The sequence below is a fragment of the Phaethon aethereus genome (assembly GCF_964289735.1).
Source record: "Phaethon aethereus genome assembly, chromosome: 18".
In the NCBI taxonomy this organism is placed as follows: Eukaryota; Metazoa; Chordata; class Aves; order Phaethontiformes; family Phaethontidae; genus Phaethon; species Phaethon aethereus.
Window position 1 is genome coordinate 13,567,332 of NC_138594.1, and position 15,289 is coordinate 13,582,620.

General features: G+C 46.7%; 1 protein-coding gene across 1 annotated transcript; it reads right to left on the reverse strand.

The window, feature by feature from the left end:
- Positions 1-131: 131 nt before the first annotated feature.
- CCDC40 (coiled-coil domain 40 molecular ruler complex subunit) lies at positions 132-12,860 on the reverse strand (the record flags this gene model as incomplete). The annotated part of the gene is made up of 19 exons (XM_082007970.1): positions 132-377; positions 986-1,144; positions 1,407-1,595; positions 2,272-2,392; positions 2,988-3,079; positions 3,203-3,372; positions 3,924-4,137; positions 4,893-5,138; positions 6,452-6,634; positions 6,743-6,986; positions 7,731-7,852; positions 8,165-8,287; positions 9,131-9,288; positions 10,131-10,350; positions 10,439-10,522; positions 11,044-11,198; positions 11,393-11,561; positions 11,956-12,087; positions 12,765-12,860. 19 exons carry the CDS (start codon positions 12,858-12,860, stop codon positions 132-134), a joined length of 3,123 nt encoding a protein of 1,040 aa, XP_081864096.1.
- Positions 12,861-15,289: the final 2,429 nt, after the last annotated feature.

The following is a 15,289-nucleotide window of genomic DNA, read 5'->3' on the forward strand; positions in this document are numbered from 1 at the left end:
AGCCCCACAGCCGCCCTGCTGCGCCTTTAATGAACAGCACCGCTGCCAGCAGCCCGGGCAGCCATGTACGAAGCCTGCGGCCTCCGGCAGCGCAAGCGCAGCCGGTTGCGTGTGTTTTGTCCCGGTCTCCGTCAGGCTTCCTGCGGGCTGAGCCTGGCCTCCAAGCACTGAGCGAGCCCCTGCAGAGCCCGGCCGTGCCGAGGGTGTTCCTGCCGGACCCGGTGGACTATGCTGCTAACGGCACGGAGCCGGGCTTGCAGCTGCTGCTGCTCCTTCCTCCGGGCTTCTTCGGTGCGGCACAGGGGAGCGTACTTCCCTTCCTTCAGCGCCTGCAGATGCTTCTGGCGTGTCTGGTAGGCTACAAGCTCCAACAGGTTCTGAGAAGAGCAACAACAGAAATTGCCTTTAACAGACTGCAGGCAGAAAAGGTCTCTGAAAGTGACGGGATTCGTGTGGCTGGTTCCGTAACCATCATGTTTGGAAATGGAAGGGCTTCTTAAGAAGGGTACTTAGCAGCAGCCCCATCCTGAGTGTTGTAGAGGTACAGCCACGTTCACAGAATTCCATAAATCAGAGAGACACCCACACGTACAAGGCAACCCTTAACCAACCTTTAACCAACTTAAAAACTTCACAGGAGGTCCTTCAAGACCTGAAGCTGGCTCTCAAATTTGTAACATCCTCACGCGTAGCCAGCTAGCACTCACAAAGGATAGTTGTTACTAAGTGCTTTCAAGATACAAACAATGTCCTTCAGGCTGATGTTTCCAGGTGAACGCTGCCTCACTAAGGGTGCAACTGCAGCATCAACTCGGGACCACTCCGAGCCCTCAAAATGTGCTCAGTTAACTTCAGGTGTTGCTAAAATTACATGCCAAGCACACCCAGTTCAGGGTGGTGGCGAGACAGAGACAAGGAGCTGGCAACAGGAGAAAGCAACAGGTTTTATTTGGCTCCCCTGCTGGAAGGAAGCAGATGCACTCACCCATCGTTTCTTGTTCTGAAGACATTCTGCATCTGCATCGAGGCCATCGGACTCGGCCTGCAGTCCGCACAATTCCTGCTGCTTTTCCAAGAGGGTGGCACTAAGGGACACTCGGGTGCTCTCCAGCTCCAGGATGGTTTTGTTGCAGTCTTGAGTGTTCTAGTAAATGGAGGAGAAGGAAATGGCGGATTCTGGTTCTTTACTCCACCTGCATTTCTGGTCCATCTTCCCAGAACCATTTTTTTTCTTTTTTTTTTTTTTAAAGAGTTTCCAAAGCCTGCCGCCTGCACAGTGCTGTACCTGTGCATGTGCAGCATCTGTGTACTGGCACTCCATGTGTCTGTGCTAAGTGCGCACTGGTGCTCATGAGAAGGCAAATACAGGCTACGTGAACTCTTGCCGCCCTGCTTTACTTGCTCACCTTCTGGGTTTCACTGATGTTCTTTCTCAGCTCCTGTTTCTTGCGGTGGAAGTCGCTCTTGGTGATATGTTTCTTATCTGTTTTGTTCTGTCCCTCTCCACGAACTGCTATTGCCTCTCTACGAGAAACAGATGCCTCCATATCACGAATCATCTTCTCCTGCTGCTTCATCAGCTGTCCGTAGCGGACCTGCCATTTGTCAAGATATAAAATAGGCTGAAAATAATGAAGGTTTACAAATGGCATCTAACTGATGTCTTCTGTGTGGCACATCCCATCAACATAAAGCAGATACACGTGACACGTGAGCCTTGGCAAGCCAAATTTGCTCTAAATCCAAACTTAGTTTGCCCTGTGTGGATCTGGAAGGCAGAGGGCTGGATTACCAACTCATCTAAAGTAACCTTCAAAATGTTTCACTGGGGCTCATTAGCAATACCAAAAGCAGAAGAGCAGAAGTAACCCGAGAATGAAAGGGAAGAGTTGCTTTGCCAGAAGATAGAAGACTTCCCTAACCAGTGATGAAGATGATGCAATATTTAGTAATCAACATTTCTTTGCTTATAAATTGGGGTCACAGAATGAGGTGGCAGACATACTACATTTTAAATTGATTTCTTGGGTACATCTAGATTCTGCTGCAGCCTATCACATAGCATGCACAAGGAATGCATAAAGTGCGAGCATGCTGGATGTATTTAATCCCATCTAGCTGCAGGGTGGTAAGATTGCCAATACTGCTATGGATTTGAAGATGCTACTTCTCCAGCCTGTTTCTCATCTCCTGCCTCATGTTTCAGCAACTCCAAACCTGAATACGCTGTGTGCAGCTTCCCATCCTCTGTGGTCTTCCCCAGTGCCTTACTTGCATCCTATGAATCTCTGTTCTCATGGCTTGGATTTCCCCTTGTCGTCTTTCAGAATCCACTGCTGCACGCATCTCTCTTGTCAGCTGGATCTTTTTCTCCCATAGCATGATTTGATGCCTTCAATGACAGAAAGGGAAAGCAGTGCCTTTGTAAACAAGAGAGGATGCTCTCTCTGTGCATCAGTGGCAGCACACTCCTGAGATCCATTGTGAACAGAGCTGAAAGTTTCAGCAGAAACTAAGAATTTGCATACAGGACATGTAAAAGGGCAGCACTAGAGCAGCGTGAAATCAGACAGGAAGCTCCGCAATTTAGAAAATGGCATGATGACTGTAAAAACAAGCAAGCCCAGACTGACAGGGGGCTGATGGACCCCAATTAATTGCCCAGTGCAACACACTTGCTCTGAGCTACTGGCAGAGGAGATAGCATGCAGAGTCTTCCCATATAGATCTTGGCAACATCCAGCACAAGCATGCTGGAATCATTAAAACCATCTTCCTCTCAGCTCTTGCTAGTTCCAGAGACAGCTAAAGCACCTTTCAATTTCTGCATTTCACAAATTCATTAAACTCCCTTTCATCTTCTCCAAGGACAGAAACCCATTTGCTGGTGCTGGTTCAGTTTGGTGATTGGAGAAGACAGGTAATACGGACACATATAGAAAAGTTCAAAGATGGTGGCACAAAGCAAGAATCTCTCTGGTACCTACTCTGCTTCCACCAGGCTGTTCAGGAGTCTTTCCTTCTCCTCAGTCAACTGACTGTGCTTCTCCTGCATCTCAACTGATTCTTTTTCTGCTGCCTAGATTTGGGAAGCATAAAACAATACGACATTGTCAGACTGAGAAAGATTTATAGGAACATTGTTTGCCTCTGATCTGCATGGGTGGTTGAGACCGGGAAATGAGATGTCAAGCCTCTGTACCTTGAGAGAGCGTACAAACTCATTCTCTGTGATAATGTTGCCATATTGCAGCTCCTCAAAGCTGCTGTTGTTCTTGTTGATCAACACATTCAACTTTATCAAGTCATTTGACATGTTCCTCATGTGACGTTCAATGTCTTTCTGTTCTTTTGTTTCCTGCTGAATTTCATCTACAGGTGAAGAGAAGAAAGCCTTAACATTCCCAGGAGCACTACTGGGTAGAATACAGACAAGGTGTGACAAACTGCTATTAGACCAGACAACACTATGTGTGGAGCCACCCGTGTCCCATGTACCCAGCCAAAACATTTTTCCACAAGCCCAAAAATCAAATACGGTTTTGAAGAAGACCACTGTGGAAAAGATGTGGTTTTGGCCAAGGAAAGTGCTGTCATTGGTGGGGACCTTTACCTACTAACTACTTGCAAACTTTATTGAAGAAGTGTAACATGTGACATGGTCACTTAGGGTTTGACTGTGTCAATTAGGACAGCAGGATTGATCATTATAGGAAATAAACAACATGCAAAACAGCAGAAGGTGCCTGGCTTTTAGCCCCCAAGTATAGTACTGGGGCTATTTGCATTATTGCTCACACATATATAAGAGAACTGAGGGCATTCTTTGGTGGAGGGCTAGCATTACCCATCTGTAAGCCTTCACTCCCTGTTTTGTCCATTCACAGATGAACATTTTAAGAAGGAGTTAGGGAATTACTTACTTTCAGTGCGCACTTTCTTCTGCTGCATTATTGTAATCTGTTTCTTTAACATATCCAAGGAAGCTACTTGTTCCTCCCGTTCGTGTGTTAACTTCACCAGCTCTTTCTGCAGATTGAGCCAGTACTTCTGTAATGTCATCACCTCAGAATTATATTCTTCTATCTGCTTGGTCAGCCTGTTGATCTCAATTTCCAACGGTCCCAGTTCTTGCTGCTGTACAAGAGCAAGGGTTGGGATTAATTAGGCAGAAGCTGCTGGAGCGCTTATGTATAGCATTATTGCAGAAGGCCAGTCCAGCTGCTGAGATGCCTACTAAATACTTCAACTATACCATTACTTTCTGCCTCTATTTGTCATGAGTTGAATGGGACTAATCATTCCTGACGTCACAGGAATAAATTCAACAGAAGCCCAAAAGGTTCTCAGACTGTAGCAAAAGGGCCTCCTAAGCTCTTCCAACAGGTACATCTGGACATTCAACAGTTTGCAGAATATATGCCCTAGTACTCATTTTTATACTGGCGTCCATAAAGATCTTATGGCTCACAGTGTTAGGGACATATCTGGGCATCATCTGAATGGGGACAACCATCAAGCAACTTAAGTCACTCTGCCTGTTCGATTCTCCCCTTGTCAGTCTTTGCAGATTTTATAATGAGATCCTATTTACTCCCAGAGTATTGATGTCATTCAACATTTTCGTCAGGTAGAGAGGACTCCCTGCAGAAATCTGTGGTAGGCACACCCTCATTTCACAATGATTCCCTAATGCCAGCTCCTCTTCACATGCATTAAGAACTGTTTGACAAAAGTAAACATTTACATTAACTAGTGCAGCTTTTAAATCACAATACTGATGCCTAAAAGTTTTAGCGATCCAGCACTTATGCAGGTACATTTTTCAAGGGCATCTGTGGTGACCACAAAGAATAAAATAAAATTTGGGATTGAAACATAAAGGTACATACCCCCTGCCGAGAAAGAATCATCTCCAACCTCTTGTTGTACTGGCTGATGACCCCTTGCTTGTTCTCAATCAGGAGACTGCACTTTGCAATCTCACTTTCACTGCGGCTGATCAGATCATGGATGCTTTTTATTTCTTTGTCCAGCTCACCAAGAGTTTTTTGGAGAATTGTCAGCCTGCAGTTAGTATGAGTTGCATTCAGAATAACCTGGGCGATATCATTCTCAGCCTTGGAACAATGCAGCTCCTAGGAATATCAACAGACAGAAGACAAATTACTGTCACCAACACAACTCCTCGATTTGTAACACCCACTTATCAAAGCACAGGCATCAGGGGATTTAGATTCTACCCCCAGGTTTATGCTACAAGCCGTAAGCAAGCTACTTACCCTCTCTGTACCTTTGTTTCTCCACCTATTGACATGAGATAGGAATATTTGCCTCTGCCATAAGGCTGTTGAAAAGCACTAAGGAGCACAAGCATCCAAAAACCCTTTAAGAGACCACACGCATCACTTCTGCAATTATCTTCCCTGCCCAGAAGTCTCTCGTTACCTGGCTAACAGTAGTAGGACATTACTATATTGTACCTTCTCCACCATGCCTGACAAACATATCCCTCACCTAACAACTGTCCTAGCCAGAAAGCGTGGGTATGCCTTTTGTTTGAGTGCAGTACAAATGCAGCCAGGTTTTCAAGAGCCTGCCTGCTACTTCTGCACAACCTGGACCACACCGCAAGAGGTTACAATTTGGTCTTCTCCAAGTCCATGGTCTCTGCACTATATTCTACTACACAACACAGATGCTAATAGGAGTCAATGCAGAGTACCCGCTTGTCTGCGAACCTGTCGGAATGGGGGGTGGAGAGGCCTTTCTCACAATGAAAGCCAACCCTGGAAGTCTTCCAGTTACTTAAAATATGCACCTGATAAAAAAACCCAGGGGCAGGCTGAAATAATCTGTGGAAATACAGGGGTGTAAGCATGTTGTGTTAGCACCAGCCCACACAATTCAATACAATAACTACTATGATTGCATCTTCTTGTTTTCCTATCTGCACCAGTTACACACTCCCAAAGAGAGTAACTTATCATTCCATGAAGAACTGTGGGTCTGGTTTGACTGTTCCTTGGACTGTAATCCTTATTTGGAAACTTAAGAGTATGTCTGGATCACATTCTGCAACGCAGTATACAGAGATATTAAGTCAGTTTGATGTGGACTATAGAAGTACCACATATCCACTGTCTTCCTGCAATACATAAGAACTTGAACCACTTTATAGTGAGCACTCCCAGGATTCATCATTCTGCCCCATTTTTTACATAAAGAAAGAATAGTATGTCATCTGTCAGGCCTTTTTGGCCAAACTCTCTTGCATACACAAGAATCCTGCAATAAGATTACTGGGAGAACTAAATTGAAGTTGCAAACCCAGCAAAGCTTCAACTGTAGACCTGAAAAACAAAATGAAGACACTGACAAAACACACTTGAGAAACACTGCTGTAGGCTATTTCCTTCCCTTGCCCTCCCAAACAGAAGAGATACTGTACCAGATCTGTTTTTCTCCTATGAAGTTTTGCAGCCAACTGTGAGAAGTGCTTTGTGGCTTTGCTGGACATCATCTGGTCCTGAAGCTTTGCCATGATTTCATTCTCCATCTGCTCTTTGGCATCAGTCCCTTTCTCTATATCCTTACTGATGGACAGCAACTCGTTCAGACGAGCAGCTTGATCCTAAAAAGTAGGGAAGACAGAGATAGGATCACCACAACTGTTTGGGGAAGGGGATTAAATATCCATGTCCGATTCAAAAGGATTCTTCTTCCAGGTAACTCTTCTCACCATCTTGGTCCTGTTGAGGGTCTGCTCTGTCTCATAGAGAATGCGAATATAGGTGCTAGATTCAACCTTCAAGACCTCCTGCTTTGAAAGGCACTGGGCAATCCGTTTCTTTGTCAAGTTTGCATCATTCTGTGAACGGCTTAGGATGGTGACAAGCAACTCGTTCTTCTCCTCCTCCTTCCTGATTGACTTTCTACAGCCGTGGATGTCCATTTCTAGGGACTTGAGGTCATGTCTGTACTTGCTGGAGAGGCAAACAGGGATGGAAAATTATCACGGGTTGATTCGTTTGCTAAACAGTCACCTACAAACACCTCTTTTCAAACAGGCTATTGCAGCAATAGCTGACCAAGAAGGAAGATCTTTATAAAGGCTGGTCTGCTGTGACAGTGCAGAGTCATCAGAAGATGGATGGAGACAGTAAGATTTAAAAGGAAATGTATGTAGGAAAATTAGTTCCTTCTTTCAGTCCTGTCCCCACCCCCACATTCTTACCAGGATGCCACCAGGATACCAATAAAAGCATATTTTTTGTTCTCAGAGAATCAGACAAGCTTTAAGACTCCGGACCAAATAAAAACTTCCTCTGGCAACGATAGGAAGGTTTTCCTAAAGATTTCTAAAGGCACCACAAAATCCTAACTGAAAGCGATACATAAATCCTTCTTGCTGTCTAGCTCTTTGGATTTAGAGATGTTGCAAAGGTGAAGGAACTCTTCTAAAGGAATAAAATATGAATAGAAAAACTCTAAACAGCTTTAAAAACCCACACAGTTTGAGGGAGAGAGTTGTGTTTTGGATAAAGAAAATAGTAACAAAGAACTGTGCTTCTGATCCTTTAACCTTATTATGTGCTTTAGAGCAGCAAACTTGTTCTGTCTGACATATCCTGCACATACAGCAATAAACTTGATAGAAGACACTGGCCCTTTTAGAATCCCTCCTGTCCACGTTATTTGAGGTCTCTCCTGGGACTGTTTTCAGATACCTCAGCAACTCTTGTGTGGCAATATAGGCCTCATCTCTTTGCTTCATTCCAGCCAAGCTACTATTCCAGTGGTTCATCAATCGTTTTTTCTCCATGTTAATAGCCTGTACCTCCATACAAGCCTAAGGAAGAGAGAATTTGTAGACAGGATGAATCTATACTGGGTTGAGAAACCAAGTTCATGTGACAATGCAATATTCTTTTTCTGTTCGTAATATATTGGGCAGGAACAGCTTCAACTAATGTGGGGGAGGAAGTGATTTACAGGCAATTCTTAAGGACAAAGGAAAAAAAAAAAAAAGCCTTCATTCCTGCAAACAGGAACAAACCATACAACTTTGGCCTACATTGTACATACCACGTGAGCATTAGCAAAAGGGGTCAGTCCCTCCAGAGGGAAATATTAACCAGAAGTGAAAAAAGCACCTTCCTACCTCATTTACTGCTTGCCGAGTTACTTTTGTGTCCTCCGCCTGGGCCACAAACTGAGCGTCAAACAGAGCAATCTGTTCTTGTAGCTCGTAGGCTTTTCTTGTTAAGCGGTCTACTAGAAGATCCTAAAGAGTCAGAGCCAAACAGTTCAGGAGGAATAATGTAATCTCAGTCTTAACCAACTATATGCTACAAGAATAACGTAGGCTAGAAAAGCAATTAAGTTGGCAACTGGGTTAGATCTGATTCCTGCTCAAACTTTTTCATCCATATACAAATGACCCATGAATGCAGCAATGACAACTTTCAAGAGAAGGAGACTTTATTCCATTTGCAGTAGTAAACTGATACCTCAGCTCTCAAGCAGCTTTTGTTCCTGTCAGCATGGATTATATTGTGCCATCTCTCCAGCCGCTGGGAATCTTAATAATTTATGTTTTAAGAGACTGTTAAAAAAAAAGAATCTAAATACATTCGATTTCAACTGTTTGCATGCAACGCCGCATTAACAATAATCACTGTGGCCTGCTGCGAGCAGAAGGCAGCAGAGGGAGCTCCAGCACACCAACCGGCTCAGTTCATTTTCAAAGTTCATTTTCACTTTCCATTGTGAAGCTCATTGTGACTCAGAATAATTCTCGATACTTGAACACATGACACTTCTTTGATAAGTATCTTTCTGCCTCCACACTCCCTTTGCTTGAGTGAAGAGTGATTTACTATTATAAGGCTTGTCAAAAACCTTTAGGGAGTACATGCCGCTATCTTAGTGGTGGGGATTCTTTTCATGTTTAGAAAGTGGGGTTTTTTTCCCAGTTATTTGGGAAAAATATCCCCAGACATCTTCCATGGTTCACTCACTACAGCCTTCCTTCTGACAAGGGAGCATGTCCTCCAAGACTCATCACTAACTCTCATCTGTATTTATTTATTTATTTATTTAATTTTAAAGCAGTTTTGCTTGATACCTGTTTTTTCTTCTCCAACTCAGCCTGGACCTTCTCTGCCTCAGCCTTCTTTGTTGACTGTTTCATTAGTAAAATATTATGACGCATATCCTCGTCCATATTCTGCATGTAGAAGAGACGCAAGGCCAGGTTTTCAACCTCGGTCTGCATTGCAGAAACTGGAGAGGCAGAAGGAAAAATATTTAAAGTGTGTGTTTAAACAGACTTTTCTGTAAACAGAGATGAAAGGGAAAGAAACATAGAAGCATCCAAAGCAAAGCTCACACACGTATCAGCTAAATCAGCCCTCCCTGAAATGAGAATTTACATCAGCTTTGGAGTATAACTCCACAAGCAAAGCTAAAAATCTTGGTAAGCAATTCCTTGATCCCAGCACACATAATCCCAGGAAACCAAAGAAGGGGCCTCAGGATGCTGTGAATACACTCCACTGCCCCAAAACAGAACCATCTCTTTCTCAGTCTGTTGAATGCTTCTCTAATTTTTTCCAATAACCTGCAAAAACTTTCTAGGCAATTTAATGCTTAGATATCCTTGCCATTGAAATTGTTTTACTGTTTCCTATCCAAATGCCTGCAACACAAAAAGAGTGAGTCAAGTCCGTTTCTTTGGCTGGAATGGGCTCCCACATGGATGGTGCTCTCATACTTCTGGACGCCCATAATGACCTACAATCTTTGCAGTCTCATCACACCCTTACAGAGACACAGGCAAACACAACAGAGTGATGGGTATTTTCCTCCTGCCAAGTCACAGAACAGCCTTCCTGCCAGGTACAGTTTCAGTCCTAAACACCTTCTCAGAAGTACAACGTAGCAACATGGTCTTAGAAACAATAAAAATTTTATGGCAAACAGGAATACCTGTGAAACTTTTCAATGAGCACATTATTCCTGATTAATTTTATGGTATTTTTCAACTCAATGCTTGACTTACATTCAAATTAATTTCTCCACATAGTACTAGAGTTAGGAAAAGTTACAAGGACTGCCTCAGTCACCTTTCTTGCGCTCATCATCTGTGTTCTGACACATTTTCCTGTGAGTAAGCCTGAGGCCCTCCAGTTCCTCTTCCACCTGCTGACGCGCCATGGCCATCTGAGAGCGGTGGTGGTGGCTCTTCTCCAGTTCCATCTGCAGACAGGCCAGCTGCTGCTGCGCTCCGTAAAGAATCACCCCAAGCTCTTCTCTCTGTACTTTGCCCTTCTTCGTTGCTGTCCTCTGCAAAGACAAGAGGAAATCAGCTATCTCACTTCAGCTTGGACAGGGAGGGGCTGCTGTGGGAAAGCAAAGAAAGAATGCCGTATACCAGTTCCTGAAGCTCTAGGTTCACTTTTTCCATCTGCTTAGTAAGGTAATTCTTCAGTGCAGCCTGGAATCTTCTCATCAGAGGCTGTAAAGAAGTATGAGGTTGATAAACTTTAACATAATTGTGTAAATAAATTATGAAGAAACCTTACTGCTACTCCCACTATTAAATAAAATACTGTATTTTCTGCCATAGTCCCTTGCATTCTTATTTTAGCTACACTCACTGTAACAACTGAGAAGAGTTATATAGCGGGTATTTGTTGACATCAGAAAATGACTACTGAGAATATTTGAAAGTCAGAAACATCAGAAGAGCTGTATCTGAGAATCCACCCACTCACTCTTGCTGAAAGTACTTCTCTTTCAGGAGTACTATAGAGTATCGGATTTGTCCACTACATCACTCACTTCCGAACCTGCAACTTCGAGGTTAATATTGAGGGAGTAGACACATTCAGGAGTTAGTACTTTTGCAAAAACTATTTTTAAACACATAGTTTTAGCATATAGCTAAGCTATTGCTTACAATTTACGTCACACATTTTATACAAATAAAAATAGCAAGTCTGCAAAGAACAATGACAAGATTTGAGGATTTCTCACATGTTCTGGATCCAAGACAACCAGTTCTGTTCCTTCTACTGTTTCTTCACTTCCGCTTATTTCATGTTCCTCAGCTCCACGCTGCTGGCCTTCCTTTTCCCATCTTTGGTCACCATGCTCACTAGTAAGCTGACCAAATTGCTCAAAGGCAGACTCTGAATAGGGGAAAAATGGGTTCCTCAATGTTATCCGGACCCCAGCCCCTGCAAAAAAGAAAAAGATAAGGGCTTAGATTTCATAGTACTATGCCTCCAGCTGCATTAACAATGATCAAAAAGGGAGAAAACTAGAAACTGTGCTTGATAGATGGTATCAAGTATTGTACTGTTAATAAGGAACTGAATGATACCTGGCTCTGTGCCGCTGTTTAACTCCACTGATAATGCAGGTGCATGCAGAAGAGCTCCTGAAGGATGGGAAGGATTTCCTCTGTCTGTTATTAGCTGCTCCATGCCACCCAATTCAGGAGGACAGCTGTCTAATTCCACTTTGTCTGAGAAAGTCTCAGGAGATTTTCCCTGAAACATAAAATCCATCACCTGAAAAAGCTTTTCAATCTAACTTTATTTGCCCCTAAAAACCTGCTTATTTTTGTCTTCATGAGACATGAACAATGCAGACAAAGAATCAACAAGAGGGCCTTGTCCTAAGATCAGCACACAGATATACTGGCAACGCTGTATTACTCCTGGTAAAAAAAAAACCTTCACACATATGTAGCACAACAAAGGAAACTCTCCAGTTTTGTCAGAGTTTTTATATACTTTGTGCTTGACCAATTAGCTTCTCTCTGTTCCAATTCTGATTGGTTTTGTGTTTGCAGCAATAAAACTGTACCGTGAAAATTTGAAGTTACAAATACTGGTCATGCATTCTGTGAATAAGATTATATATATTATTATAGTGTCTCACTTCTGCAGAACCAACAAATGGCTCTGTAGCTCCATAGACGTCTCTTTCTGCTGGGGGAAACATCTCTTCTTGGTCCTCCAGAGGAACAGACTCTTCCTCTTCATTGTCATTCCTGGTCTCTGCCTCCATTGCCTAGCATACAACACAGGCAAAAAGCAGAACAGCAGCACTAGAACGGGTTGGGTACTTTGTTTAATGTTAATGTTATGGTACCGTAACAGCTGCTTTTTGTCACAGGGCACTGAAGTTTAATTTAGTCCAACCTCATTTGTAAAAACAGTCACCCAGCTAGCATTAAGATAGTAAAGATCCTGACAAAAATCCTACATACCACTTTTAAGTTCATATGTTTCTAGCTCACATCTATTTAAAAAGGCCCTTAGGCATTTATTAAAGAAAGTCTTCCAGCTTGCACTACAAAGTAGCCACATTATTGCCTTCTTTCTTTCTTTTTAGAGAGACGCTGTTTCATCCCATACCATTTGCCAAATTCAAGTATTGTGCAGTAGCAACGGAAGAAGAAAGCTTATCAACAACAAACCACAAAAAAAACCAAAACCGAGTATGCACATCTATGAAATGTGGAAAAATTCCTTTTTAAAGTGTCCACAGCAGAAACGTGCTAAGAGCCGAGTGAGAAACACCTACTTCAGGATGCTGCTGATACACAGGACTGTAACTACATCTACTTTCTGCGATAATTGTCAGCTTGCTTTGCTTCTTCCTATTGAAACTGCTTCCATGAAGGCGTCTCTCTGTAAGGAACGCATGGGACCTCGCTGCCCCGTGAACGTTTCAAAGGAAATCACCTCCATAGCAAGATGCGGAACTCTGATTATATCCCGCTCAGCGGAGCCGAATTCCAGCCCAGATCCCTCTGCTGCGGCACCGGGGGCCTCCTCCATGGTGCTGGGTCTGGCCTCTGCCTGCAACCAGAGCGTCCCGCAGGAGCGGGGCAGTGAGTACCGGCCCAGCGCCCGGCTCCCAGGGCCCGTTACCCTGCCGTCCGCAGGCCGCCCCTCCGCCGCGGGGCTGGGCACAGGCACTCACGGGACCGGGGAGGCCGGGCGGTACCGGGCGCAGCCCAGGCCCCCACTCACCCGCCGCCGGCAACGCCATCTTCCCGTTGCTAGGCAACGCGTCAACACCTGATCACGTGAGCGCTGCGGGCCGCACCACCTCAGCCCGCGAGGGGGGACTCGGGCCGCACCACCTCAGCCCATGGCGGCGGGGAGGACTCGGGCCGCACCACCTCAGCCCGCCGCTGCCCACCGGTCCCGGGGGAGGCCCGCGGCGTCCCGGCCGCCATGGCCGCGCCAGCCCCCGTGCAGGGCAGCAGGTAACGGCGCCGGAGCCAGGGCGGGACGGGACGGAGCGGGGCGCACTGTGCTGTGCTGGGGGGGGGTGTCCCTCCCTGCCTATCCTTCGCGGAGGCGGCCCAACCTGAGGCGGCCCCACCTGAGGCGGCCGCCGGGCACCCCCGGGTCACGCCGGCGGCGGGCGGGGCGGGGCCGCCGCGCGGGCACACCCCCGCCGAGCCGGGCGGGCGGGGCGGTGGCAGCGGCCCCGGCGCAGGGCCCGGTGAGGGCGCGGCGGTTCGGGACCTCCTCGGGGCCGGTCCGTTCAGCTGCGGGAGCCGCGAGAAGTTTCCCCGGGATCGTCTTTGCCGGTAAAAGCGCCGGGGCCGCGCGGGGCGTTGCTCGCCACAGGCGCGTTGAGCGGCGTGTAACGCCGGCTGCCTGCGGCGGGGCCGGGCCGGGCCGGGCCGGGCCGGGGCCGCGCTTCTGGGCTGCGGTGGGCGGCAGCGGGGGCCCGGCTGGGCTCTGCAGCGGCTGCCGCAGCCCGCCCGGGTCCCCGGGACGCTTGCTCGCCACGCGTGTGACTGTCACACGGGTTCGTGCCGGCGGACGAGGCACCGGGGATCCTGCCCGGCACCCTGGAGGTGCATCCGTCTCTTTATCCCGCTCTTTGTCTTCCCTTCCAGCGCCCCCCCCGCCGCCGCTGCCTGGGGAGCCCCCCGCGGGAGCCCCGCGCTGCCTGGGGGGTGGCGGCGGTGCCGCCGGCTCGGGGCTGTCGGAGAGCGGAATTGCTCTTAAACTTTGTCTTCCGCTGTTTTGGAGCGGCTCCGCGCTGCTTGGGGTGTCGTTATGATTCCCCCATTCTGGGGGGTGCTCTGCGCTCAAGTTACCCCCGACTCTCCCTCTTCGTTTGCCGAGTGCTGGGTGGTGCGGGTGGGCTGGATCCTCGGCAGGTGCTTGACGCGTGGCCGGCAGGGCAGGCGTGGGGATGTGCTGCCCACTCGGTAAAATCGCTCCGCTGCTTCCCCTCTGAGGTCTGCCCGTCTCCCCTGCGCTCGGAGTGGGAGCTTGTCTTGCAAAGGCATTGCGTCCTTAGCTGCCGCCCCGAGTAGGAAGCAATAAAAGTGAGAGATCTTTTAAGAGAAAACAGTAGAAACATTAAGGCCGGGGCAGTTCAGGGTAAAGACGTTGTCGGGCTTGCTGCCTCTTTTGTAGAAGCCCCCTTTAAGTTTGTAGGCTGAGAGGAGCTCATTCTCGTTCTGGTGATAACTTGGCTAAAAACAAAGTCGTCTCTGAAAGCTGCATTTCTGACCCCGCGTTGGATTTGCTGAATACCTGGGTTTCCTCTGTGTATCTCGCTGTTGGTCGGTGTAACGCTGGAGGGCCGGGATGGGGCAGAGCGTTGCCTTCTCTGTCGGGCTGGCAAGGGAGAGGGGCACAGTCCTGCCTGCGGCAGGGGGCAAAGGAGATTATTTCAAAGTGTCAGAGTGCGGCACAGCTGCATGGTCTGATGTCTGTCGTGTTAAGTAAAGACTTTGCAATTAGTTCATCACTTCAGCTGTGAAACCAGGTTCTTGGGATGTTTTAGCTGCTGGCATTTAGGGACCTAGTGCTGTGAGCATTATCGGGCCACGGCTACAGGACGTTCGAAATAAAAAGCCATAAAAGTGTTACCTACTACACAAGCACTGCAGTTATGTGACATCTGAAATGATGTTTAATCTTGGGATGGAGTGACGTATGGCACAAATCATTTCTCAGCACTAAAGCGCGTGTTGCAGTTTGACTTTTAGTGCTGGAGGGGTGGTAGGCTTTTTGCTTGCTTTTTTTATGCCTAAGCAGGCGTGGCTGGGAGCAGCCGGCAGGCTCTGATGATAGCATTTTGTTTTCCTTCTTATCGCTGAGTCACAAACTTGCAGTATTCAGTCTGCTGTCCCTTTTTTACCTTCTCAGCTGAGATGCATCTGAGCAAAATCTGTTCTGCTGAAGCGACTGGAATTGGAGTTGTGCGAGTGTCAGGATTTCAGCCTTCGCTG